This window comes from Sphaerodactylus townsendi, linkage group LG07, assembly GCF_021028975.2.
Source record: "Sphaerodactylus townsendi isolate TG3544 linkage group LG07, MPM_Stown_v2.3, whole genome shotgun sequence".
Classification (NCBI taxonomy): Eukaryota; Metazoa; Chordata; class Lepidosauria; order Squamata; family Sphaerodactylidae; genus Sphaerodactylus; species Sphaerodactylus townsendi.
Window position 1 is genome coordinate 64,547,511 of NC_059431.1, and position 26,983 is coordinate 64,574,493.

Below are 26,983 nucleotides of genomic sequence, written 5' to 3' on the forward strand. Positions count from 1 at the left end.
TGCCCTGTGACAGAGCTGCAAGCGGCAAGCTCAGCTATCGCGCTCCCCGCGTCGGAGCAGATGGAGGCTGCCGCGAGGCCTTGCACCCCCAAGGCAGTGCAGCAGCCTCCCCAATCGGGACAATTTGTAGAACCTGCGGGACGGCGGCTGGTCAGCCTATGCTAGAGTCACACAAACTGATAATGCTCTTCACATGGTAACCATTAGACTGGTCAATAATGAACTGCAAAGTGGTAGATGTATTAGACGGTTATAGCAAAATAAAAGGATATTCAGCAGCATCTTAAAGACTTACAAATACAAACACACAAACGAAAAAAGGTATCAAAAACAGTACCACTTCTGTTAGTTTGATCTTTCATTAACACTTCCATAATTGATCTTTCATTAACACTTCCGCAATAACTCCATTCCTCTCTACCCAGTGATGGCATTTAGCGGGTTTGCACCAGTTCAGGCGAACTGGTAGCTAATTATTTGTATAGTTCCCCAAATCTGTGAATTCTACCACTGGTTATGATGTCAGCAGGAGGGGTGGTCTGAGGTCAGGAGCCTTTATAAGACTTCAACCTTGACTTGGCCCCTCCTCCAGAGTAGAGTGAGCAAGCGTTTCCTGGGCTGGTGAGTTTCCTGTAGTAACCTCGTGGGGGGATCCAACCCCCATTCCCCGGCCATGCAAAATGTCCCCAGCCCATCAGCCACCAGACCATGGCCTTCAGGCTGGCAGATGGCTGGGCGCGAGCCTCCGGGGGGTGGAATGGAAGCCTTCCAGTTCCCCTCCCCAGAGGCGCATGCATGCCCGGCTGCCCGCTGGCCTGGAATCCTGATGGCTGGCGCCATAAGCTGGGGATGGCCAGGGCTTCACCCAGGGAAGGCCCAGCCATGCAAAAAGTCCCTGGCCCTCAGCTAAACACACCAGCTGCCAGGCCTTGGCCTTCAGGCAGCCAGGTGTGAGCTTCCCAGGAGTTGGAAGTGAGCCTCCTGGGGGAAGGGGGCACAGCAGCCAGTGGCAAGCAACTGGCGGGTCCATGGCTTGCCACCAGCTGCTGCCACCTTCCCCCCTGCTCAATCGGAACTGGTTGTTCCCACCACTGAATCCCACCACTGCTTCTACCCCACGAGAGTTCAAATTATTTTACTTCTCCTGAGTCAGGAATATGGACTGAAAGGGCTGGTTTTCAGATCTGGCCAGCTGATACAGCAAGCTCCAGCCATCACAACTGGAGGGAATGAGAAGGCCAGAACAACTTTTTTTTTTAGAACAACTTCTTTTTAATATTTATTTATTTATTTATTTATTTATTTATTTATTTATTTATTTATTTATTTATTTATCATATTTATATACCGCCCTCCTCCAAAGGCTCAGGGCGGTGTCCATCAGTCATAAAACAATTTAAAAACATATCATAATAATACATAAAATACTAAAACTTGCAGATGGCTTCAACCCCTCCCTCCCCCTTTTGTGTACCCACGGGAGGCCAGATGTTCTTTATGGTGAAGTTGAAATCATCCCGGCTGGCCAAATGCCTCGTGGAACAGGTCTGTTTTGCAGGCCCTGCGGAAACTCTGTAAGTCCTGCAGGGCCCTGATCTCACCCGGAAGCCTGTTCTACCAGGTAGGGGCCAGAGCTGTAAAAGCCCTGGCCCTTGTAGAGGCCAGCCGGATCGCCTTAGGGCCAGGGATCACCAGTAGGTCCACCTCCAATGAGCAGAGGGGCCTAGAAGGGCAATATTGGGAGAGACAGGCCAAGGATAAGCAGGGCCAAGGCCGCGAATGGCTTTAAAGGTCAGTACCAAAACTTTAAACATGACCCGGTACTCAATTGGCAGCCAGTGTAGTTGGTATAGGACCGGCGTAATCCGGTCCCTAGATGTTGCCCTGGAAAGGAGCCTGGCCTTTTTAAGAAGCAGAGACAACTGCATTCTTTTTTCTGCTGTTTGAAGGAAGATAATTTTTCAAAATTAATAATATTTAAAACAGGCTCAATTTAAAAGATTGAGATTTTAACATGAAATACACATAGGCTAATTAATCTTTCTCTTATCTGGTTTTTCAGTTCCCTTTAAGAACATAAGAACATAAGAACAAGCCAGCTGGATCAGACCAAAGTCCATCTAGTCCAGCTCTCTGCTACTCGCAGTGGCCCACCAGGTGCCTTTGGGAGCTCACATGTAGGATGTGAACGCAATGGCCTTCTGCGGCAGTTGCTCCCGATCACCTGGTCTGTTAAGGCATTTGCAATCTCAGATCAAAGAGGATCAAGATTGGTAGCCATAAATCGACTTCTCCTCCATAAATCTGTCCAAGCCCCTTTTAAAGCTATCCAGGTTAGTGGCCATCACCACCTCCTGTGGCAGCATATTCCAAACACCAATCACACGCTATGCGTTAGAAGAAGTGTTTCCTTTTATTAGTCCTAATTCTTCCCCCCAGCATTTTCAATGAATGCCCCCTGGTTCTAGTATTGTGAGAAAGAGAGAAAAATTTCTCTCTGTCAACATTTTCTACCCCATGCATAATTTTGTAGACTTCAATCCATATCCCCTCAGCGCCTCCTCTCCAAACTAAAGGAGTCCCCAAACGCTGCAGCCCCTCTCTCCTCATAGGGAAGGTGCTCCAGTCCCTCAATCATCCTTGTTGCCCTTCTCTGCACTTTTTTCTATCTCCTCAATATCCTTTTTGAGATCTGTACGACCAGAACTGGACACAGTACTCCAAGTGCTTGGTCAGCACTCACTGCTTCCTTTATATAAGGGCATGACAATCTTTGCAGTTTTATTATCAATTCCTTTCCTAATGATCCCCAGCATAGAGTTTGCCTTTTTTCACAGCTGCCATGCATTGAGTTGGACATTCCCATGGAACTATCAACTAAGACAGCCTAAATCCCCTTTCCTGGTCTGTGACTGATAGCACTGACCCCTGTAAGCGTCTTATGTGAAGTTTGGATTTTTTTTTGTCCCTCATGTGCATCACTTTACATTTTGCTACATTGAACTGCATTTGCCATTTCTGAGCCCACTCACCTAATTGATCAAGGTCCGCTTGGAGCTCTTCGCAATCCTTTGTGGTTCTCACCACCCTACATAATTTGGTATCATCTGCAAACTTGGCCACCACACGCTACCCACCCCTACTTCCAGGTCATTTATGAATAGGTTAAAGAGCACTGGTCCCAAAACGGATCCTTGGGGGACACCACTCCCGACATCTCTCCATTGTGAGAACTTCCCATTTACACCCACTCTTTGTTTCCTGTTTTTCAACCAGTTTTTAATCCATAGGAGGACTTCCCCTCTTATTCCTTCATTGCTGAGTTTTCTCAACAGTCTCTGGTGAGGAACTTTGTCAAAAGCCTTTTGGAAATCCAAGTAGACAATGTCCACCTTTGATATAGAAGATCTGAATGATGCAAGTGCATGTCAGGAACAAATACTGGAAATATATTTTTGCTTTATGTTAGCCATGGGTTAATTCTATAAAATCAGGCCAGAAGTAAAAGCTGAAGAAAGTTGCTAAATTTATGCAGAGTATTAGCAGCAAGGCACACAGTTATTAAACCATTAAAGAGAGTTGTAAGTGAGGGTAAGTCCTTCCACGCATTTATAAGTCTACAAAAGACTATTTTATGCACCTTCTTGCTTCCTGCTTTTGGGAAAGTGTATGATTTGAGTCTGGAGAAAATTCCACCTGTTGACAAAGTCTAGAAACCATAAAGGATATCAAAAGGATCAATAAAGGAATAAGGACAATGTTAAAGTAGTATTTCATAAACACATGCCTATGTTTTACAACAACAGTTGGTTTCCAAAAGTTTTACCAAGAGCTGAATTCTATAGTGCTGTTTGTATCTTGTCCAGAGGTCATATGTAGCAAACTTTCCCTTTAATAACACAGCTGATTCTTCTATAAACCATTTATTGCCTGTCCCTAATACACACAAATCTAAAACTTCATGTGATTTCTACTGACCACTGGAGCCCATCAATTAATAATTTAATTATTATTATTCAAGTACAATCTTGCCCTTTCTCTAAGAGAATAGGTTCCTTGTACAGGCAGAAGTCAAATGAGGAAACAATTATTTTATTGTATTTAAAACGTTTTCTGCTCAATCCACAAGGTGGTGAACATAAAAACATTAAAATATTAAACAATAACATTAAATATAAAATTAAATCAAAAATGTGTAAACAATCAACAGCCAAAAACTGTCATGGTGGATGATACAAAAAAGGTCTTCAACTGACCATTATGATGTTAAAAAATGTATAAAATGAGTGGAGGCTGGGTCCATCTTGCTTTCCCGTTGGTGAGAAGGGGAAGAGGGAGTCTCCTGTGGCCAACAGAAAGGGTTACATTGAGGCTCAGGGGCCCTACATAAACAAAAGTCAAGTGAGATGGCCACTGCAGTGAGAAAGAAAAATGGGCAAGATTATGTAAAAAAAGCGTGGTGATTTAAAACTCTGGATTTAAACTTAGCAATATAACTATTTTAAAGAAATCATTTTATTATCCAGTACATTTTATTTATCTTCTTTTTGATGTGAAAGGCTATACAGTTTTCATAAAATTAATCTGGGATATGTTTTTCTTCAAAATGTTTGACTTACTACTGTGCTTGTGCTAATGTTGCCTACTTGACAACAGAAAAGTCAGTTAAACATGAGTGTGTTTTCAGAAAAATAGATTTATCTACCATATTTTTATCACATATTTTGTCATGACATATGTGGTTCTCCCATCCTCTTTTTTAGCCTCACATCTATAATTTGGGATAAGGCTTTCTTCTTTTCCCCTTCCTACCCTTCCCTCAGGGTGGGTGAGCCACAAACAGATGACAGGCCCATTTCCCTTCTCCTCTCCCTTTCCGTCCCCCAAGGTGGGTGAGCAATGACCAGATGATGGGCACCCTCCCCCCCAGGTTGGGTGGGCCATAATCAATTGCCAGGCCCACTCTCCCCAGGGTGAGTGGGCTATGACAACATGACAAGACCCCCCCCCGTCCCCTTCTCCCAGGGTGGGTGGGCCATGACAATATGTCAGGACCTCTTCCCTTTCCCTCTCCCTACCCTTCCCCCCAGTGTGAGTGGGCCACAATCAGATTATAGCTCCAATAAACTTCGTGGCTAATTTGAACCCAGGTCTCTAAACTCCTAGTCTAATATTAGGATATTAGTCTAATTTAGGATATTCTTTGAAAGATAGATCACTGAAGGGAGAAATCTCTATAATCTTTAATTTTAAATACCCAATTCTAAGCTTTTTAGCCTGTTTGCCCTAAAAAGGTTGATTCTGTGATATAGCACTTAGCACTAGAATGTAAACCAAACTGTATTTTTGTATATTTGAAAACTTTTCTCTCTCAGACATAATTTAAGTAATTAGTTATGTGAGTGGTTGCTTGAAACTGTTCCACATGAATTGCAACATTGCAGCCATTTTCAGCATAGTCAAGAACCATAAGGAAAAACATTTCACAGCTGTAATTCAAGCTGTTTGCTTGGTGAACTGGGCCTGGCTTGTTGATACAGATGCCTGAAAATGTTGGCTGGATCTTAGGGAATGCAGGTTTGGAGGGGACATGGATCTGAGTGGAGTCGGCCCTCCAAAGCAGCCATTTCCTCCAGGGGAACTGATTTCTGTAATCTGGAGAAACCTCCAAGCCCCACCTGGAGGTTGGCAACCCTATTTGTTGAAAATAATTGCTCTTAAAATAGCACTCAGTTTTTAGACCATGTAGTGCAGCATTTGGTGTATATATGAAGCAAATCAAGTTAACTTTTAATACCTTATTTAAAATAAGCAAGATAGAAAGCTTCAATACTGTTCAGTGCTACAGATGGATAACACTGGTCTTTTCCGTACAACCAATATAAGACTTCCTGGGAGCATCTTAAAAAACCCATCTCATTTTTGTCTGAATAAGACAAAAAAAATTAAAGCATCTGAGGAGGGAGAATTTTTTTTTCTCCCTCCCAGTACCGCTCTCACTTTAATTTTTGCTGGTGCCCTTCATTTTCTGCTGCTTGAATTCTCCGTTGTGGTGGCCATTTGCTGAATGTGCCCTGGGATGTTCTCTTTGAATGCATTGTATCCAGGCTTATTTTTGTAAATGAACTACATGAAACCACTGTTCCTACTGATTTCAGCAACATATAGTTTTCCTGCTTTATTTAAATTTTTGATATGCTATCTTCAAAGACAGCTTTGATTCTCACATCGTGTGAGTCTTTGAAGATAGCTCATCAAATTTTATTTTTTTTAAAAACATGAAAACTATATATTGCCAGAATCAGCAGGAACAGCTGAATTGATTCATAAAATTTATTTACTGAAAAGAAGCGCAGACACAATGCATGCAGAACAAACATCCCAGGGTAAGTTCAGCAAATGGCCACAGCAACGGAGGATTCAAATGGCAGAATTCAAATGGTGGGTGCTTTATGAAAGTGAGAGCTTTACTGGACAGGAGAAATAAAATGTTTCCTGCCTGTTTGTTCAAACAGGGGAAGCAGGAGACACCTTCAACCCATTTTGGAGGAAAAGATTGCTAATTTAGCATTTTCAAAAACATTCAGGTTGAGCTGAAAAAAACATCCTAAAGACATTTTGGTGAAAAATCTGTGTGGAGTTCCTCCCCAAAATGTTTTTTCTCTCATCCTAGACATTTTATCTGTGCTGTGCTGAAAGGGCTTTAGTGCTTCAGTCTTCTAATCTGCAGCTCTCCCTATCTCTCTCTAAATGGCCTCAATTATTATCTTGTTTTCGGTCTTCATTCCTTACCTGTGACTTTCTTCATCAACATGTTTAAACTCCCTGTTTAAATTAATTTTAGAGGTAAAAATAATTGCGAAGTAAATATATATGCAGAACCACTTTTAAAATTACTTATTTGGAGTGTAAAACCTATTGTTTCCTTGCTGGGAATTTGGAAGATTTTGACATAGGATATCTTGTATATAAGAGAAAGCACAAATACTTACTTTGGTGTACACCATTGCTGTAGTTATTTTCACACAAATTAGGTGTTTTATAATCTTTAAAGGCTGAGCAAATCATCTACATAATGAATGATGCTACTGTATGATTATTATAAAATTACATGTTGTCACTAAAACAATCATTGACATTTTGACCCGTACATTTTCTTACCTTGCCACGACCAGGAAGCGGTGGACAGGGTCCAAGATCAATACTGCCTATGATAATGACATATACTAATTACTACAAAAAATTAAATTGCTGCTTCTACCAACAGGAATTATGTGGATTGCTAAAAAGACAGTGCCACCGGCTGTCCAAAAGGAATCCAAAGGCTTAAATAACTCCAGCACCCGCAAAAAACCTCCACCTCCCCAGGGAGGGGGGTAACTCCCCAACTACGGTTCACCAAAGGAAGTGCCCATATCGGTATAACAACCAGAAAATTCGAGGAGGGAGAGAAGTCAAAACCCACTGTACAGGTATGAAGCCGGCCCCCTGGGTGCCTGCTCTGAAGAGGCCAACCCCTGCCTGGGAGCTGGTCAGCCCAAAAGTCTAAAGAAAGCGAGGAACATCAATGGATCCAGCCGAACCAATGCACACGCTTTACCATGCTAGTGCCCTTACTTCTTTTCAAAAGGCCGTCTAGGCAACCCAACTGAAACTTACCCTACGCTAATCCCCAGATCCCTTCAAATGTTTAAGCTTTTAATCATGGATGCCTGTGCCACATATTATTGCCGCAAGAATGGCAACCCCTGCTACAAAGCCCCGGGCCGTAAAAAAAAAAAGGAGGGCAGGGGGGATGTGTGACCCGGACAGCATCCCCTTCAGGATGGGTTAACTGCTGCTCTTGAGGGAAATTAGCCCTGCACCGAAAAACACATGTAGAAGCTCAGTCTGGAACTTCCCAAGCCAGGCCTGAGTCTTTTGAGTGAAAATACTGGTGTGGTCCGACACCCAGCCGTCTAAAAAGTTGCTATCTCATTGTAACCCCCAGGGTCCCCAAGAGGGCCAAGGCGCTGACTTGGCTAACCCCTCCTCATCCTAGTGGGCATCCCGACTACAAACAGGACCCCACCCTAACTGGAACCCTGTCCCCGACAAGGGTTACAAATGTATGCGTGGGTCATTGACCAAAAGACTCACCAGGAGGAGTTAAATCGGGAGACCGGCAACTCGCACCAACCCAACCGGGTGAACGCGTCTGCCATGACCCCACCCCTTTGGCCGACAAGATACCTCCTCTGACAGGGCTTCCTCTTCAATCTCCTACCCGGGAGCTGGCATCCCTGCATGGGGTGTGGCTCCTGGGAGGCTGGCAGCCAAATAAGCCCCACCAGGCTGCGCTGATTCCAATAAGGGACCCGCCACACCAGGGATTGTGGGTTCGGTGGACGGAGCCTCTGAGACCCTGGGCATTGCCATTCCCCCACTGGAAGCTCCAGTACAAGGAATAAAATAGGGGCACGGGCCACCCAACTGAACGGGTTGGCCCCCAAAGGTCGGGCCCAGGCTACTTGAAGACTACACTGCGTTCGCGGGTGTACCATAATTCGGCCATGTCGCTGACAGAGACGGGGCTCTAAAGCTAGGGGGCATGCCCAGGGTTTCTTTTTCTGCTCCCACCCCAGCCAACTCACTCGCCACCTGGAGTGTATCTGGCCCCATCGCCACCAGTGTCAAGGCCCTGAAGCTGGAGATGAAATGCACTGCACGTGGCAAGGGGAGCGCCGCAGCCCTGAAGGGAGACCCCTCTTTCCATTTCAGACTCTCCAAATCAGGAGCCGCATCTGTTGAAATGGTGAGGTCCAGCCCTAGCTGCAGCCCGAGCCCTGAACCATGGCGCCCGATCTGGTGCTGGAATACTCAAGCAGTCTGCCTGTCGAGACCGCTCCTCAAGTCGTCCCTTCCTAACTCACTAACTATTTGGGTCACCAAATGGCCCCAATTGCCCTTCTTTGTCACCACTGGCCGACCTAGGTGCTACCAGCGGGGTGTTTTTTTAATACGCTCCCTGCGCAGGGAAGCAAGGAAAGCTGTACCCCATATTGTACCCCATATTGTAGGAACGACAGCTGCAACCCCGATTACACCTAGCCCCCTAAATGGCCTAGCTCTCCAGACAGCCACTGGCACCAACTCAGTTTGCTCCAGGCGTCGAAGAAGGCTGGAGCAACCGTGTGCTGCCTAATATATAGGGAGCATGCTCTATCCTTACAACTCATGTGCATCACGTGATCAGGCCGGGTGTGGCTCGGTCACCCAGCCAGCCCAGGGCACGCACGCTCACCGCACCGGAGTTCACCAAGTGCCCTGCCTCCTGTCGCAATTACAGCCTAGTTGAATCTAGTGCCGTTATTTCTGGGATGATTCAGACAATTCATAGAACACAATCAACAGATGTTACTAACTTCCAGTGACAGGAAATAAAGTGACAGAAGAAAGATCCATGGTGTTTGGTCGCATAGTTAAAAAAAGATGTACGTGATAATTGATCCACGTTGTATAATTAACAAAAATACTCACCATTTCTAGGGGGAAAATCTGGACTCGGAACTGGATTTTTGAGGATTCTTAGCAGCCCATCAGCTTTGTAAGAATAATGTTCCACTAGCTATCAGAATAAAAATAAGAAAGATCAGATGAGCAGTCTAATTGTTGCTGGTGGTGTGCAAAATCTTGGCTTTGAGTAGCAAATTCAGCAAAGTTGAGCTCCTTCATCAACAGCCTTCAAAATGTTAATTTTTCCTTTTTGCAACAGCCCCAGGTACAGCAATCCATATGATTCCACAGAATCCTGAGCTACAAGAGCAGCGTTTCAGCATGTATGAGTATGCATTGAGAAGGAATATGTAACAAGGAGCCATTCCGTGAATTTGCTTTGTTTACATTTGACTGGAATCAGTGAGCAAATTAACAGGTAGCTGAGTGATTGAAATTTGACAAACCTGGCACAGTGTATCAAATTTCTTTCCTTCAGGGATGGAGAGCTTTCCCCTCTTGTCTTTATCAATGCGATAATGGACAACCTTTCCTTCATGGAGAAGACAGAGTGCAAAGGATCCATTGGTGTCTTTTTCCCTGATTCTGCAAAAACAAACCAAACTCAGTATGCATTTGTGTGTGTGTAGGGGGGCATGTAAGGAGAAAAATCCTTAAGTAGGCAAATTTGAAGCTATCAGGAAGAACTGAGAGGAAAACCAGTAATTTGAATGGTGGGGACCTCCACATCTGCACTTCCATAAAACTTAGCAATAGCTTTATAGAGAAAGTAGCAGATCTGGGGGGAAGGGAGTAGAATCTGCATTACAGAGGGATGCTAGTCTACCACAGAAAAACAAAACTGACATCACATCCAGTGGGATCTTAAAGACTGACAACATTTACTCCAGAGTGAAGCTCACTTCTTCTGATGCAATGGAAAAAATTAAATCATTTTTCTTATCATATCTGGATTCTGGCAGCCCAATTCTATTGGGGGGGGGGGCAATGGGCCAATGGAGCTGGCCCTATGGAGTGCTTTCTAGGTGGTGGAGTTTTTAATCTTGTTTTGCAGCCTCCCGTGTCATCTGAAAGTCTTCTGGTGGCATCCGCAGCCACATAGCTTCTGAATAGGGCTGCCCGCCATTTAGTAGATAATTGTGCCAGTGATGGCTTATGGGTTTCTAGTATGATTATATATTAGTATCTTATCAAGTGCCAAATTACTGTTGTTGATCACGCCAGATAATTTGGATACTAACTGCAGAATAAGAAATGTCATTTAAACTACTTTTTAATATATTTTGAGAGGCAAATAACATAAAGAACATAGTCTAAGTGTATTAGTAAACTGGATTTTATTATGGATTTTCCAGACTGGGGTCTAGCAGTTTTTACTTCTGGCATTACACCCACATCTATGGCTGACATTTTCAGAGGCATGTCATGGTGAGATGTGTTTCTCCACAAAGGGAAAACTGTCAGACCACAACCACACAGCCCAGAAAACCCACAACAGCCAGTTGATTCCAGCCATGAAAGCCTTCAACAATTCATTGCATTGGTAAACTTTCTGTCTCAAAAAGTGAATCTTGTTGAAGATCTAGCCCCATCAGTTTTGATTTCCTTCCATAAACCCTCCTGGTTGGCATTCTCCCTGCCATACTACCTGAGGGCTTTTAAAAGAAAACTGGCAATTGTTATTAGGCATGATTATGTAGCAAATTTAAAAAAACCCAACAACAGCCTTTACAGTCAAGAATCCTATCCCATGATGAACTGCTGCTATCTTTGATAAAAGAGATAAAGCCAAAACTATAGACAGGTGAATATTTCATTTCACTGACTCCTGAATTATGGGAAAACTTTGTATGCAGGGTTTTCAGCAACAAAATTAGAGATTCTGTCTGGATTGCCATTATAGCAGAAAACACTTGTTTCTAGATTTTTATTTCCTCAGTATATTATAGTTGTGAAATAATCCTTATTTCAATGTATTGTCGAAGGCTTTCACGGCCGGAATCACTTGGGTGCTGTGTGGTTTCCGGGCTGTTTGGCCGTGTTCTAGCAGCATTCTCTCCTGACGTTTCGCCTGCATCTGTGGCTGGCATCTTCAGAGGATCTGATGTTGGGAAAGCAAGTGGAGTATATATCTGTTGGAGTGTCCAGGGTGGGTGGAGAAACCTTGTCTGTGAGTAACAAAGAAGGCAACCAGGTCAATAGTTGAGGGCATCTGAATAGAAGTATGAGTAACAATGACGACTATACCATGCATGCAACACTGGAGACAGCAAGGTCACTGGTGGGAGCATCTGAATAGAAGTATCCTGGCCTTTGTTTCTTTTGTCTATGGTCATCCTGTGTTTGTGTGGAGCTGGTTAGACACTGTCTTGACTCTAGTATTTTTCAACACTGGCACCCAAGTCCTGTTCATTTCTCATACTTCTTCCTTCCTGATAAAATTGTCCATGTGCCATGGATTTCAATTGTTTCTCTGCGTAGTCTGGACCGTGAGTGGCTTTCTCTCAGAGCGGTCCAGAATTTCTGTTTTTTCAAATAATATTCTATGTCCAGGTTGGTTTATCATGCAAAATTCTGCTATTGCTGATTTTTTCTGGTTGAAATAGTCTGCAGTGCCTTTCGTGGTTCTTTGATAACGCGTCTGTGCGCCAAGCGATTGGTGGTTCCTATGTAGACTTGTCCACAGCTGCATGGTATGCGCATAGACTCCTGCAGTAGCTAAAGGATCCCTCTTATCCCTTTGCTGAACGTAGCATCTGTTGAATTTTCTTAGTGGGTCTGTAGATTAGTTTGTAGGTTGTGCTTCTTCATCAGTTTTCCTATGCAACTCAGTGGTTCCCTTGATGTATGGTGTAAGCAACACTTTCCCCTCTAGATGGCTCTTTATCTCTTTGTTCATGTGGCTTGTTCCCTTTTGGTCTTGGCAGCCCTTCTGGATTTCTGTAGAGCCTCCTGTTTAGGTGATTCAGACCATCATCTTGTAGGAGTGTGAGGTTCACAGATTCTTGCTTTGCGCTGATGTACCAAAAGTTTCTTTTATGGTGCTCCTTTTGCCCTGGATGGTGATTGGCCTTTTTGTGTAGATATCTGCCTGTCTGCGTAGGTTTTCTGTATACCGTGTCTCCCAATTGCTGGTTTGGTTTTATGGCGGATGACTTTCAAAACATCTAAAATGGCAGTTTTCCTTTCATTTTCTTTCTCCATAGTAAATTGGATGTTTGGGTGGATCTTGTTGATATGGTCCAGGAACTTGTTTAGTTCTTTCTTCCTCGCGTGGCTCCCAAATGTGGTGAATGTGTCATCCACATAACGGAACCATATGGTGGGCTTTTTTTTGGTGCTGTATTCAGGGCTTGTTTCTCAAAATGTTCCCATATAAAAAATTAGCTATTACAGGGCTAAGAGGGCTACCCATGGCTACCCCATCTTCTGTTCATAGTATCTCATTATCCCCACTGGAAGTAGCTGGTAGTGAGGACAATGTTGAAACAGGGCTGTGATGTCTTTTAGGGAATTTCTGGTTAATGAGTGTCATGGTGTCTGCTATGGGGACCTTGGTGAATAGGGACAATCTCACATCAAAACTGACTCAGTTTGTCATTGGGGTTGAGTTTGAGTTTGCTGATTTTTTCAATGAAGTGAGTTGAGTCCTTAATGTAATGTGTAGTAAGTCCAATATGGATTTGCAGTTGTGTGGCCAGAAACTTTGCCAAATCATATGTAGGAGATCCAATTGCACTCACAATAGGTCTGAGTGGTGTGGAGTCCTTGTGGATTTTTGGGAGTCCATGAGTCTAGAGAGGGTGAGCTTCAGGATTTGCACACAGACGTTTGCTAATGATTGGATCTACTGGAGAGTTTCTGACCAAGGTGTTGGTTTTCCTGGTGATTTTGTTGGTTAGGTCCTGTTTTAACTTTTTGTATGTTGTGGGGTCCAAAAGTTGTCTGATTTTTTCTTTGTATTGGTCTGTTTCCATGATAACCGTGGCATTACCTTTACCTGCTGGTAGAATGATGATTTCTGAATCAGAATTGAGATCTTTGATGGCTTTTCTTTCTTTCCTTGTTATGTTACTGGAGGGAAGTTTTGCCTTTCTCAGAATCCTTGCTGTTTCCCCTCTTACTTCCTCAGGGGAGATGATAAATCTTCCTCAGGGAGATGATAAATCGCTGATTCCACATTAGCGATGATGTTTTCTACTGGAATTCTGGTGGTGGTAACAGCAAAGTTGCCTCCTTTTGCTAAGATGGATACTTCAGCCTCAGAGAGTTGCCTCTCAGTCAGATTGATGATGGTCCTTGATGTGTCCAGTACAGGTTTCACCTGATGTTTTTGGCATTTGTTGAATTTTAGTTTCTGCCTTTTAGTGTGGTAAGCCATGTCTTTCTCCATTTTGCTGTAGGTGAAGTTGTCAATTTTATCCCAGTCTTGTGCACTCATCTTTTGGCTGGTATTGATATGAAGGACTAATAACTCCCTGTCTAAGTTTGCAAGTTCTTTGCGGGTGGTGTGGATTCTCTCACGTAAAAGCGTACATTCTAGGCGGTTATAGATGAGGTGAGCCTGTGGTGTTTTGCAAGTCCTTTTGGCTGCAAGAAATGATGGAATAGTACCTGTGTCTCTGCAGCGTAGAAGAAAGGTTAGAGAACACAGTAAGTGTGCTTTCCTGAGCCGTACTTTTTCCAATTTCCTTGTGTCTTGGAATAATTTCTCCCCATAGAGATGTTCAATGTATTGTCGAAGGCACGGCCATACAGCCCGGAAACCACACAGCACCCAAATCCTTATTTCAACAGGATTTCACTTAACCATCACAGAAAAGGCCTCCCTAGTTTTAAAATATTTAGGAACAGATAATAGCTAACAAATGCTCATAGCCCCATATGCTATAAAAACACTTAAGGTGCTTTGACATATATTGAATAATCCACTTTCAATGCACTTTAATGATTGTTTGCAAGTGGATTTTGCCGTTTCACACAATAAAATCAAGTTGCAAAATACATTGACAATGGATAGAAAGTACATTATTCAGCATGTGAAAGTACATTATTCAGCAAGGAATAAAACCCTTCTATTCTTTGAAGTGAACAACGCCTGGGTTCCTGTGTTTTTCATTCCTTAATTCTTCTGCTATTACCACGACCACTGCCGGGTGGATCCTTCACAAAACTGCCTATAGTTCTTTAAAAATATGGCTTCATTTTATTGTTTATTGAAAACATTCTATCCTTAATTTCAAGGGATTTTTTTGTGCACGAGTGTACCTCATTTGAAACTTGTTTGTCTGCAGCAGAACTACATGTAGAAGGAAATCTATCATTTTTATGCTGCCTTTAAAAAGCAGCAGAAAAACTTAAGTGATCTTGTCAAGACTTTTCCAAACTTCTTACACATGTTGATATCACATGGTACAGGAAATGGACAAAGGATATGGAGAACATCCAAACTGTACAATGTTAATTTAAAAAATAAGTTGGAATGAGGGAGAGATATTCAGTTAATTTGCTCCCTTATAAAGAAATCCGTGGCCTTTTAGAACTTGTCAAGTGAGATGAAGTCACGTGTAAGAAAACAAAACAGTAACATTTGCTTTATGATTGGATGCAATAAAGGCAGAGAGAGATGTTATTACAGGCCACTGCCTTTAGAAAAGAGAACAATCCAATCTAGTTCATGAGGAGAAAACAGATTTATGAGAAATAAGTGTTTTCAGTTCGTCATTTGGCTCTCACATGGGGTATTTTATTAGCCCACTACTGATTATGGGCAAGGAGCTATGGCTGCAGAATAAACTGAAGAGCCTACAACAGAACTGATTATCTTCTGTTCATTCATATTCAAGAATACTATTCTATTCTTTAAATTATACCTGCTAAGACCTTAGATAGTACACACACGAGGATAAAGAACAGAGTCTGCCCTGGTAACATCTAGATAAGATTACTGTAATGCACTCTACAAGGTGCTGACTTTGAAAAGTATTTGAAAAATTCAGATGGTACAGTGTGCTGCAGCCAGGATGATGACTGGAGTCATGGGGACAATATCACTCCAGTCTTTTCCATCGGTATTGGCTAATTTTGTTTCCAGGTCTAATTCAAGATGCTGGTGCTTACCTTTAAAGCCCTATGGTTTGCACCAACAAACGTTAAAAACCATCAGGTCCCACATGAATCTACCTTATCACTACCATCATCTTCTGAGGCACTGTTTCAGGTTTTCCCACCTTCTGAGTTTAGATGGGTGGTAACTCAAGAAAGGCCTTCACAGTTATGGCACAAAAGTTTTAGAGCACCCTCTCAAAAGATATTAATTGGTCCCTTTCCACCACTGTCTTCTAGCAGATGGAGACCTTTTCTCTTGTTTGAAATTTCCTCAATGACCTCTCCTTCCATCCCTACATTTTAAAAGCTAGTTTAAAACTATATGCAGTGGTGTAGCTAGCACCAAGGGGACAGGGGGGTGCGTGATGCACTGGGCGTGCGCTGGTGCAGAGGTGTGGCGGGGGTGCAAGGCGCACGTGTGCCCCAGGCGCAGTTCCCCCTCGCTACAGCTCTGACTATATGTGTGTGCGTTTACATATACACATATATTCATGTACCACAAATAGCTTTCAGCCAATTGGACCTACAAATCTGAAGGACTGGTCGCTCATTTATGATCATACATGTTGTTGAAAATGCTGTCTCAGAGTAGCATAGATGGCCATATACCATAGCAATAGATCAAGATCACTTTGGTGGTGTGAAATCTCCTTTACAAAGCCTTCAAAAAGGTTATAAAGACTGTTTTACTTAGATATCACTTGAATGGATGAAATGAATTTATTTGTGTCTTTTCTGCTGCAGTTATGCAGCTAAGTTGTAGGGATCTGGTGTTCCACAAGGTTAGACAGATGGATATGCATTAGCTCAAAGATATTTTATACAGTTCTGGAATTCTTAAGCTATGAATGTCACAAAGTGCTATTTAGTTCTTCTTTCACCCTTTAGAACAAACAGGAAAAATGTTTACTTACAAAAATTTCCCATTGGTCCTTGTCCCTAGAAGAATGCGTTGTTCTGATTCAATTCGAGATATTATCCCATGGAACCAAGGCATCCTCAAATGTGCCGTTGTAGCAATCAATTTCTCTAGTTGTGGTTTCTGACTAATAATTGCTTGATCCAGAGCATAGCCCTGAACAGTGAACAAAATTTAAAAAATATGTAAGTTATACTATTTTCTACAAAAAAATAGTATAAACAATTTTTGAAGCTCAGTTAAGGGCTGAATGGTTTGGCCATATCCCAAATAACTGGCCCGAAACATCTGAAATTATCCTGCACTATAAGTACATTATTTTTTTAAAAAAAATAATAATATGAATCACAATGAATAAAAAAGTGAGAACATTTCAAAAGGAGTATGCTAAACATACAATTGTTAAATACACTGAACAATCTAATATTAAACAAAAGCAAGAAGAATGTAAGCAAATTCATCACCCAGGATTGTCACTGAATAATGAAGCTAGTGCTTTTTCAGTCAGGGATTGAGAAAAGAAATTAGCTTGCTAATCCATTTTATATTTGCAGAATATTATGATATTTATTTGAAAGCTATTGAGGTTGGAGAGAATGTCAACTAGAATGGCATTTCTGTTGAATGGGAAATTCACCTCTGAACCTGAAAAATGTTTTTGGCATCCCTCGGCATATTCAAGGTTTCAGTTTATACCTTTCCATCCTTCCTTCATTTGTCATACACCGCGCATCTTATCTTACCATATATAATTCTCTAAGTGGCCGCTAATCGTGGCCTTCTAATGACAACCCCCCCCCAACAATCGATGGGCAGAATGCAGTCCTGCGCACCCACTGGCGGGAGGGCTGTTCCAATCACTCCCCTGCTTGCTGTCCCCCCCACAAGCAAGCTGGCCCAGGCAGTAGCTTTCAGTACCCTCCATTTCCCCACATACCCTTTCCCAAGCCCCAAAAACCAAACTGGGTAGCAGGGCAGTGCACTTATGAGCAACCTGGGCCACGCAGTTGCTTCTAACACCCTCCTTATTCCCCCACATGCCTTCTCTTGACCCGCAAACACCAAGCTGGGCAGCAAGGCAGCATGCCCACAAGCAAGCCAGGCCAGGCCACAGCCTCCAACAACTTCCCTATTTGCTCATATGCCCTCTGACCTCACATGCCCTCTGACCCCCAAACACCAGTTCAGCTGGTGGGGCAGTGGTGTCTTGGCATGCTTCCCCCTCTGGCCCAAACCCTCTCCCCATTCCCCCGCATGGCCTCTCCCAAAACCAAGCCAGGTGGTGGGCAGCATGCCTACAAGCAAGCCAGGCCAGGAAGCAGCCACCGGTATCCTCCCCATTCCCCCACATGTCCTCTTCTGCCCTCTAAGCATCAGGCTGAGCAGCGACACCTTGGCACTTGTTTCCCCGGAGTCCCACCAGCACCCTCCACATTCCCCTACCCACCCTATTCTGACCCCCAAACACTGAGCCAGGCAGTGGGGAAGCATACCCACAAGCAAGCCAGGCCAGGCAGCAGTCTCTAGCGCCCTCCCCATTCCCTCACATGCCTTCCCCCAACCATGAAACACAAGAACAATGGCACCTTGGTGAGTGCTGCCCCACTGGCCCTGCCAGCACCCTCCTTATTCCCCTGCATGCCCTCTCCCAACCACCAAACATCAAGCTGGGCAGCAAGGCAGCATGTCCACGACAAGCCGCGCCAGGAAGCAGCCTCCAGTACCCTCCCCATTCTCCTGCATACCCTCTCCCAACCCCCAAAAACCTGGCCGGCCAGCACACTTTCCATTCCTCTGCACACCCTTTCCCAACACTAAGCTGGGTGGTGGGGCACCACACCCACAAGTAAGCCAAAGTGACAGCAGAAGCGACAGTGGTTGGGAGCAGAAGGCAGGTCAGCAGGCGAAGCAGCATGCCTCCTCTCCTCAAGAGCCACCCCCACACAAGAGCCACCATTTTATTACGCCATAAAATGAGCTTTGCTGTTAGTGTGTAGGATGGTTGGTTGGATGGCCATTAATTCAAAGTTGACTTTTGGCGGCCCAATATGTTTTCAAGGCAAGAGACCTTCATAGATGGCTTGTCATTCCCTATGTCTGTGTCATGACCCTGGTATTCCTTGGAGGTCTCCCATGCAAATGTTAGCCAGGGTCAATTGTTCTATATATCATGTACAAAAAATCCCCCAGCTAGAATTACCTGTAGGTTCCATGTTTGTTTGACATATTCCTTAATTAGATTGTCTTTTAAGTCCTCAAATGGACTTGTTTTTGGTTCCACTCCTGGTGGTCGATTACAGGGTTTCTTGAGAAGGCAAACAAGACCGTCAACTTCATCTGAGTGGTAGTTAATGAGTTCTGCAGGACTTCTGTGAGACCTTCCTCCTGCAATGGCATAAGAGCCATTCATTTCCCCCTCAATGGTGTAATGATAAACTTTGCTATCATAAACCAGAGACAAGGCATAGCCTCCCAGAAAATGTCGGCTCTTTCGCAGTAAGTACAATCCATTGCTCCGCCCTCCTTGCATGAGATAATCTTCAGCTTCTTCTCGTGTGATGTTGCCAAAAAAATAAGGGAGGTGATTGTTAGAATTAGCATTACTGCTGGCCATTTTTTTTCCTTAAAACCATGCAGCATTTAATGTGGGTCTGGAAGGCAAAAAGAAATAGAAGTCTGAGAATAAGACACTTCACAAGGTAAAACTACAGTAGTAAAATTTAATACAGTACATACACAAACATTATGTTGTACATTATACATTTTTATTTTAAGCTACTTTGAAGATGGGGGGGTCATAAAATGGGATATACCACTTAATGGCCAATTATGCACAAAGCCTTTTCTGCATAATGGAGGCCAGTGTTCGCTGCAGCAAGATTTTTTGTATGAATGTATTTTCTGGAGCCCCACTTTCACTCTCCACTCTCTTTGTGGAAAGCAAAAATACTTACAGAACAGTTTAAATCTTGCTTTGCCACTAGAGCGGGACAGATTTGCCAGTAGGCACAGCTTTGCCCTGGACTTCTTCCCTCTGCCTATGGCCAGCTTTCCCACTCCCTCACAGAGCTTTGCATGCCTTTCCCCTCACCTCCCCCCACATGCTGTCAGTTCCTTCCTTATTTCTTAAGAGCACTGATGAAGAGATTGATCTCTTGTATGTACAGTGGCAGGGGAAGAACAGCCCCTATCTCTAACGTCTGTGTTCAGTCTCTCCTCCACCAGCCCAGCCTCAGCACAGCCTCAGTTGCCAGGTGCCCAGGAGCCTCTCCCCTCTCCCCTGTCTCCATTCTGCCAGCTCTTTCCTGCTTCTTTAAACTGCACATATTGAGAGATTGATCTTTTGATACAAAGTAACAACAAAGAGGGTTTTTGCAAGGAACAGTACAAGCAGGAACCTCTCTGGCTCTGCTTCTTGCCCTCGCCAATGGCTGAGAGGGCTTTTAAAACTTTATTCCAGGCAAGATTCTGTTGTAAAACAATCCTTTCCCCCCCTCTTCTCTTATGACAGCTGCAGAGAGTGTGTGTGGTGGAGGGGAAGGGAGTTGTGGGCGGGGGGAATCAGCTCTATGCCTTTGAGGCTATTGATGAGTGGAGTTAAGAGAACCAGGAGAAGCAGAGATACAGCAGAGTTCAACAGACAAACTGCACTGTAGGCTGTGGACTGCCGCCTCATGTTTAAACAGAGAAGTGTGAGGAGAGCTTACTATGAGCTGTTTGCACAGAGAGTAGGTGTTTCATGCATAATGGAATAATAAAAATGTTACCAACAATAGTAGTCACCAAACTACAGAAAGTACTATTGTGGTGACTACAAGATCATAGCAATTTATGAACTGTATCCCATTTGGAGAGTCAGAGTTCTGATTGTTCTCTTGCCATTTCTTACGAAACTACTTTTATGTATATGTTTTTATCTGGAGTACTATAGTTGGTAATCTAATAGATGAACTTTGCTTGTAAAAATCATTCATATCTGATTTGACAGATGCCATTTGAAAACAGTTGCAGAATGGTATTTTTTAAAAACTGTCTAATCCAATTTATTTTGATGAATTCCAATTGCTGCAGTCAGAAGATGTGGACAGAATGTTTGGAAGGTGGAGCCTCTCTTTCCTTGCTCGACACTTCTTGATCCATTGCATCCACCAGAGAACAAAGGCTTATTCAGATAAAATACCGTTAAAGTTTCTCTGACAGAGATGTGGTTCCAGCCACTATGAAGAAAGGTTGCCATGAGATCATTCCTTAACCCTCATTATCCCAGATTTCACTAATAAACTAGTTGTCAAATCTTTCCATCCATTCCCCAACTATCAAGTAGGTGGCAGTAACTAAACTTCAGAGGCTTTGGAGGAGATAGGTTGTCCATCTATTTCAGTCTAGTGTCTGTTGTGTATGTAAAGTGGTGTAAAATTGCAGCTGATTTATTGCAACCCACCAGGATTTTCAAGACAAGAGACTAAAAGAAGTGTTTTGATATTGCTTCCCTCTGCATAGCAACCCTGGCATTCCTTGCTGGTCTCCCATCCAAATACTAGCCAGGACTGACTCTGTTTCTGAAATCTGATGAGATTAGGCTAGCCTGGGCCATCCAGATTAGGGCCTGATTCTGGAGATGGCTCTAAATAAACTAGCAATATGTGGATGAAGGCTAGCTCTGCTTTTCCTTTTAAACTGAAACAGGACAGATGGAAGAAATGCAAAATGATGTGTGAAGGTTAGGGAGATGTTTCAATAGTTTTGGGAAGTGAACTCAATCTGATCCAGACAGAATCACATTCTCTCTTAGAAAGGACATATCTGTAGACTGGTTAGATCTAGCTCTAGATAGAATCCTTAGATCTAGCTCTAGATCTAGCTCTAGATAGAATCCTTTAGCCCAGTCTTCCCAAAGGAGATGGCTCTATATTTTATCTTAATAGCAACAGTGTGAAGTAGGTTCAGCTGAGAGACCCAGGGAATGTAGCAAACGTCCAAGAAGTACTGCATCTGAACCAGTGCTCCTAGCTCAATATTCTAGCCACTCCATCACACAGTCTGGGACAAAACCTATTATTTTCCTTTAGCACTGGGTTTTCTTTTAGCATTTCTATATTTCAATGCTTTTAAATTATTGGAAACTTAATGGATGAAACTGAGGCAGTCACTTTCTCTTAGCATAAAATAGAGAGGAGAATGATGTTGTAAACTATTTTGGATTCCAACTAAGAAAAAATTCAGGGTGTAAACATTTAAAAAATGGGCACACCTTCACTTGCATTTTATTCAGCTCTTCTGGTTTCCTATTTCTATTGTAAAATAGTATAAATATTTTACATGGAAAAAAATTAAAGATAAGTGTCCAGGCTCAGGCACAGGGATGGGCCAGCCCCGCCCAACTCAGTGCCGTGCCAGCCCCGTCGATGCGGGCACCACAGGAGCCAGAGACGTGGCAGGCGACCGGACCCCACCCCATGACAGAAGAGGAGACCAAGCCCCAGCGTGAAGACACCCAGCTGCGGCCTGTACTGCCCGCATCCAAGCAAATGAGGACAGGGATGGCCAGCTGGGGGCCGCCAGGGTGAGTGCAGAAGCTGGGAAGAGGGAGGGGCCACTTAAGGAGATGAGCACTTAAGGAAGAGGACGGAGGAGAACGGGGGCACGGGGAAGGAGGAGGAGTTATGAGAGGGTCGGCAGCACTGAAATGGGGAGAGGGGGAAAGCGAGGAATGGACATGGGATGGTGTAGTGGAGACTTGGTGGGAGGTGACAGAAGACAGTCAGGGCCACCCCATGGACACGGAGGGGAGCCCTTGTGCTATGGAGGCACACGAAGGACAGTAGTCCTGTGCAGCCGAGCTGTGGGCAAAGGGAAACACCAGGGACTGAAACTGAGAACCCCCAGGTCAGGGAATGAGAAAAGGATACCCCGCCCATGGGAGGCCGCGGGGAGGCGGGACGCCACAATAAATATTTAAATCAATACCACAAACTATGGTTTACTATGGGTCTTCAACCCAGTTCCAGATTCCAGCTTTCTTGAAAACTGCAAACTATGATTAGTCATGTGGATATTGCACTACACCATGACTAAGCACTGGTTGGTTTGGTTCAGCCAGAACTAAGAAGCAGTAGAGAAGGGAAGGGAAGCTGGTCAGTTTCAGAGTGCGCCAAATGCTTGAGAACTCACAGAAAGCATCAATAATATAGTAGCTACTTAAACTGATCCATAGAAAACATAAAAGTCATCATCTTCTTACAGTAATGACTCACATAAGATAAAAAATGCTACTCTGCATTCCATGAGTTGTATGGATGCTTGGATTCAACAGAATGCATAATATAAACATTTATATAGAATTTTAGAGTGTTTGAAATATTTCCCAGATGAAAGGCAGAATGACATTATACATTATGGAGGGATAGCTGCTGTTCAAAAATAGTGGCTTGCCTGAAAACAATTTTGCAAGTTTATACCCATGACAACAATTTGAATGATGATCATTCTGGCTCACATAGCAGTCCTGGCCATTACAAGGTATCTTTTCTTGCATTTGACTGCAACGTCAGAGCTTGTCCGCATGTTTGTCTACTATAGTACAAACATATATGTAAATGATTTTCTAGGTGTGTATCACTAATTTAACTGTTCTTTGCCTTTGTAACTCCTGCAAGTTTACAAATATTCAGGCGCCAAAATCTGCTTGCATGCTGCACTTTCTTCAGTTTGTTTTTTACTACCCTAGCCCCTTGCAGCAAAGCTTTCTTTAAAATGTCAGGTTCACAGATTATTCTTTAAAAATTATTACTTTAATTTCACACAGGAAGCCATACATTCTCAGCTGTTCAGCATTTAAGAAAACATATGTCTAAGTGAAAAGTCTAACCAGCTTTTTTGTTTCCTCTTGTGGACATTCAGAACCACGTTTTAATCAAAAGTAATCTCCTGAAGGCTACAGGAGAATGCACTGCAGAAAACAGAGAGACATGCAATTATTACAAACTGATTGGGTGGTTTCTACTTCTATCCTCCCAGCCCCCTGCATAAAATGTATTAATGCTTTAATTAATTTATTAAAATATTTATGCATCTGGAGGATGGTTGAATCTACCAACCTACTACCAGCCATTAGGCTACCTAATATTAAAATGGGTGCTGTTGTGGCAACAGTCATTACAATACATCCTGACTATTTACTTACTGATATAAGATCCCAATACATAGATTTAAGCATTTTTTTCTTTGTAAACTTGTTCAGAATGTTTCATTATATACAGCCATGTGCAAAGAGGTAAGATAGTTACATTACAGTTATCATTAAATGCATACAAGCAGCTACATTACAGGGAAAAAAGCAACCACAATACTGGGTAAAGATATATTAAATAATAACATGTAACACCCATCTGACAAGTCAGAACAGATACTTGTTCTTTGTGATAAAATTAATCAAGATAAATTGTTTCTTACAGTAAGTTTCAAGTTAGTATTTAAGATGTAATTACATTTTGACTTCTTTTAAAATATCAAGTATAATTATTTTGATATCAGTCCACTCTAGTAAACAACTTGCTGGCAAATTCCTTTTCAGCATGAGCATAGTACAATTCCACAGAAAATTACACCCTTCCAGGTCTCCTGAAGTCATTGAAGAGAAAACGAGGAGTTCTAATAAAACTGTCTTCCAAATAAGCCTGCAAAAAATTTTAACCCATAAAAATGCTAGTAGTTCTCATGTCTTCAAACATTTGTTATTTTTTGTTGTTGTATACTGGAGCCCAAAAGCTAAACTAAAAAAAGAACCATCATTTTCTCAATTGTGTTGTAAAGTTTCTGCTATCCTGAAGGCTGTTGATATTCTTTACATGTATGAAGCTGAGGGATCTGTATGCACACGGTGTCATTTCATCTTTATTCCCAGTTGAAGGACACAACCCAGGGAGGGAAAGGGAGGTGAGCAATGTGCTTAGCAAGTGGTGCTGCCAGGAACGTTTTGGCTTCTTGGACCATGGTCTGCAGTTTCATGAAGATGGACTACTGGCAAGGGATGGGTTTCACCTCATGGATGTAGGTAGGAACATTTTTGCTAGGAAGCTACAGGAGGGCTTTAAACTGAGTTATGTGGAAAAGGAAGACAGAATTCAAGTGGGCAGAAGTTTATCAAGTGCTAGAGATAATAGTACAAAGGTTATATAGAAAACTGAACAGTGGGATGGAAAATGCCTTAAATAAGCAGCCAGGAGGAATGAAGCATAGAGGTCTCTACATTAATGCACAGAACATGGAAAATAAACAAGATGAACTTGATCTCTTAACACAGCAAAGCAAATATGATATAATAGGCACTACTGAAACCTGGTGGGATGAGTCTCATGATTAGAATGTAATAATGGAAGAGTATAACCTATTTCAGAGAACCAACTAGGAAAGGAGGAGGAGTATATACATTATACATCAGGAATTATTACACCTGTGAGGTTGAAAGCATCAGGGTAAAAATTAAGGAGAGAAACATCAATGATCTCATTTTGGGGGTCTATTACAGACACTCAAGCCAGACTGAAGAGTTGGATGATGCCTTCCTGGAATTATCAAACTTTCTGAAAGGAGATAAGTAGATGTTATAGGAGGTTTCAATTATCCTGATATTTGTTGGGAGTCAAACTCTGCCAAGACTATAAGGTCCAACAAATTCCTCACTTGTCTTGCAGACCATTTCATGGTCCAGATGGTAGAAAAGGCAACAGGGGGATTGATTATTTTCAATCAGCTCCTAACCAACAACAGTGACCTGGTTAATGTGATAGAAGTGGTAGGTAAGAATGACTATGTTCTCCTGGAGTTTGTTTTACAATAGAAAGGGGATGCCAACCATAGTTAGACATGCATTCTAAATTTTAAGAAAGCTGATTTTAAGAAAGCTGTATGTAGGAAATTATTGGGTATGATCCCATGGTTAAGAATACTAAAAAAAGAAAAGAGGGCATGATGGACAGGCGTTTCTTAAAAGTGAGATCTTGAAGGCACAATTTCAAACAGTTTCAATGAGGAGGAAAAATGGGAGGTGTTCAAGAAAATAAGAATGAATGTCTAAAGAACTTTCCACTGAGCTACAATTTAAAAAGAACATGTACAAGAAATTGAAAAGGGGGGAAATCACCGAATAGGAATTCAAACAAACAGCCAGGATGTGTAGGGAGAAAGTAAAGAAAGCTAAAGTTAAGAATGAATTCAGGCTTGCCAGAGAAGCTAAAAACAATTTTAAAAAGCTTTTTTGGTTATGTCTGTAGAATGAGGAAGAAAAGGGATATGATAGGGTCACTGCATGGAGAAGATGGAAAAATGCCAATGGGGGGAGAGAAAAGGCAGAACTCCTTTGCCTCATTCTTTTCCCAAAAGTAAAACAGTGCTCAACCAGGGAGAAATAGAACAGAAAATACAGTAGGGGAAATGCAGCATAGAATAAAGAGGTAGGATAGGAATACCTGGCTACCTTAAACAAATTCAAATTTTCAGGGTCTGATGAACTACATCCTAGTGTGGGGACGGGAAGAATGTCTATAAATTTGTATGTATGTATGTATGTATGTATGTATGTATGTATGTATGTATGTATGTATGTATTTATTTATTGAGCTTATATACTGCCCCATCCCCAAGGGGCTCTGGGCGGTGCACAACATAAAAGGAGACAATATAAGCAGTTAAAACATTTAAAAGCAGCGAGCCATAAAAATATTTCTAATGATATAATAAATTACAGTAGGATAGATGGCGTTCAGCAATCTGCTATTATAATTCCATCCCCTCCCCTAAAGGGGGGAGAAACAGCATCCCATGTTCCGATCTAAAAATTCCCTCCCCCTTCCAAAAGGGAGGAGTGGCGAGTCTAGATGGCAGCTGACCCCGATATCAGGGCTGGGGAAAGGGGCACCATCAACGTCTGGTTCCTCCAAAGGCCCGGCGGAACAGCTCCATCTTACAGGCCCTGCGGAACTCACCAAGGTCCCGCAGGGCCCGGACAGTTGGAGGGAGAGCGTTCCACCAGGCCGGGGCCAGAGCCCTAAAGGCTCTGGCCCGTGTGGAGGCCAGCCGTATCGCCGAGGGGCCAGGGACCACCAGTAAGTTGGCCTCCACTGATCGAAGAGGCCGTGCAGGGACGTATGGTCCCGAAGACACGATGGTCCCAGGCCGCGTAAGGCCTTAAAGGTCAATACCAGAACCTTGAAAGTGATCCGGAATTCCACCGGGAGCCAGTGCAGCTGGTGCAATATAGGCTGGATGTGTGCCCAGGTGGCGCTGCCTGTAAGCAGGCGCGCTGCTGCGTGCTGGACCAGTTTTAATCTCCGGATCAAACGCAAGGGAAGGCCCGCGTAGAGCGAGTTACAATAGTCTAATCTGGAGGTGACCGTTGCGTGGATCACAGTGGCTAAGTCCGTTTGGGAGAGGAAGGGAGCCAACCGCCGGGCCTGGCGAAGA

The 26,983-nt window shown here is 43.1% G+C and overlaps 1 protein-coding gene across 5 annotated transcripts in view; it reads right to left on the reverse strand.

Moving 5' to 3' along the window:
* The window catches only part of SYK (spleen associated tyrosine kinase), a 52,683-nt gene that overhangs the window by 14,711 nt on the left and 10,989 nt on the right, over positions 1–26,983 (reverse strand). For 2 of the 5 annotated variants that reach the window (XM_048503770.1, XM_048503772.1), the window contains 6 exons: positions 18,723–19,173; positions 16,518–16,678; positions 9,942–10,080; positions 9,520–9,607; positions 7,162–7,208; positions 3,641–3,709 (listed from right to left, as the gene is read on the reverse strand). In XM_048503770.1, coding sequence (XP_048359727.1) covers positions 3,641–3,709; positions 7,162–7,208; positions 9,520–9,607; positions 9,942–10,080; positions 16,518–16,678; positions 18,723–19,136 — 918 coding nt within the window. In that variant the 5' untranslated portion in view covers positions 19,137–19,173. Of the gene's footprint in view, positions 1–3,640; positions 3,710–7,161; positions 7,209–9,519; positions 9,608–9,941; positions 10,081–16,517; positions 16,679–18,722; positions 19,174–23,390; positions 23,472–26,983 lie in introns of all 5 variants that reach the window. The other 3 variants (XM_048503771.1, XM_048503773.1, XM_048503774.1) reach the window with 3 other exon arrangements.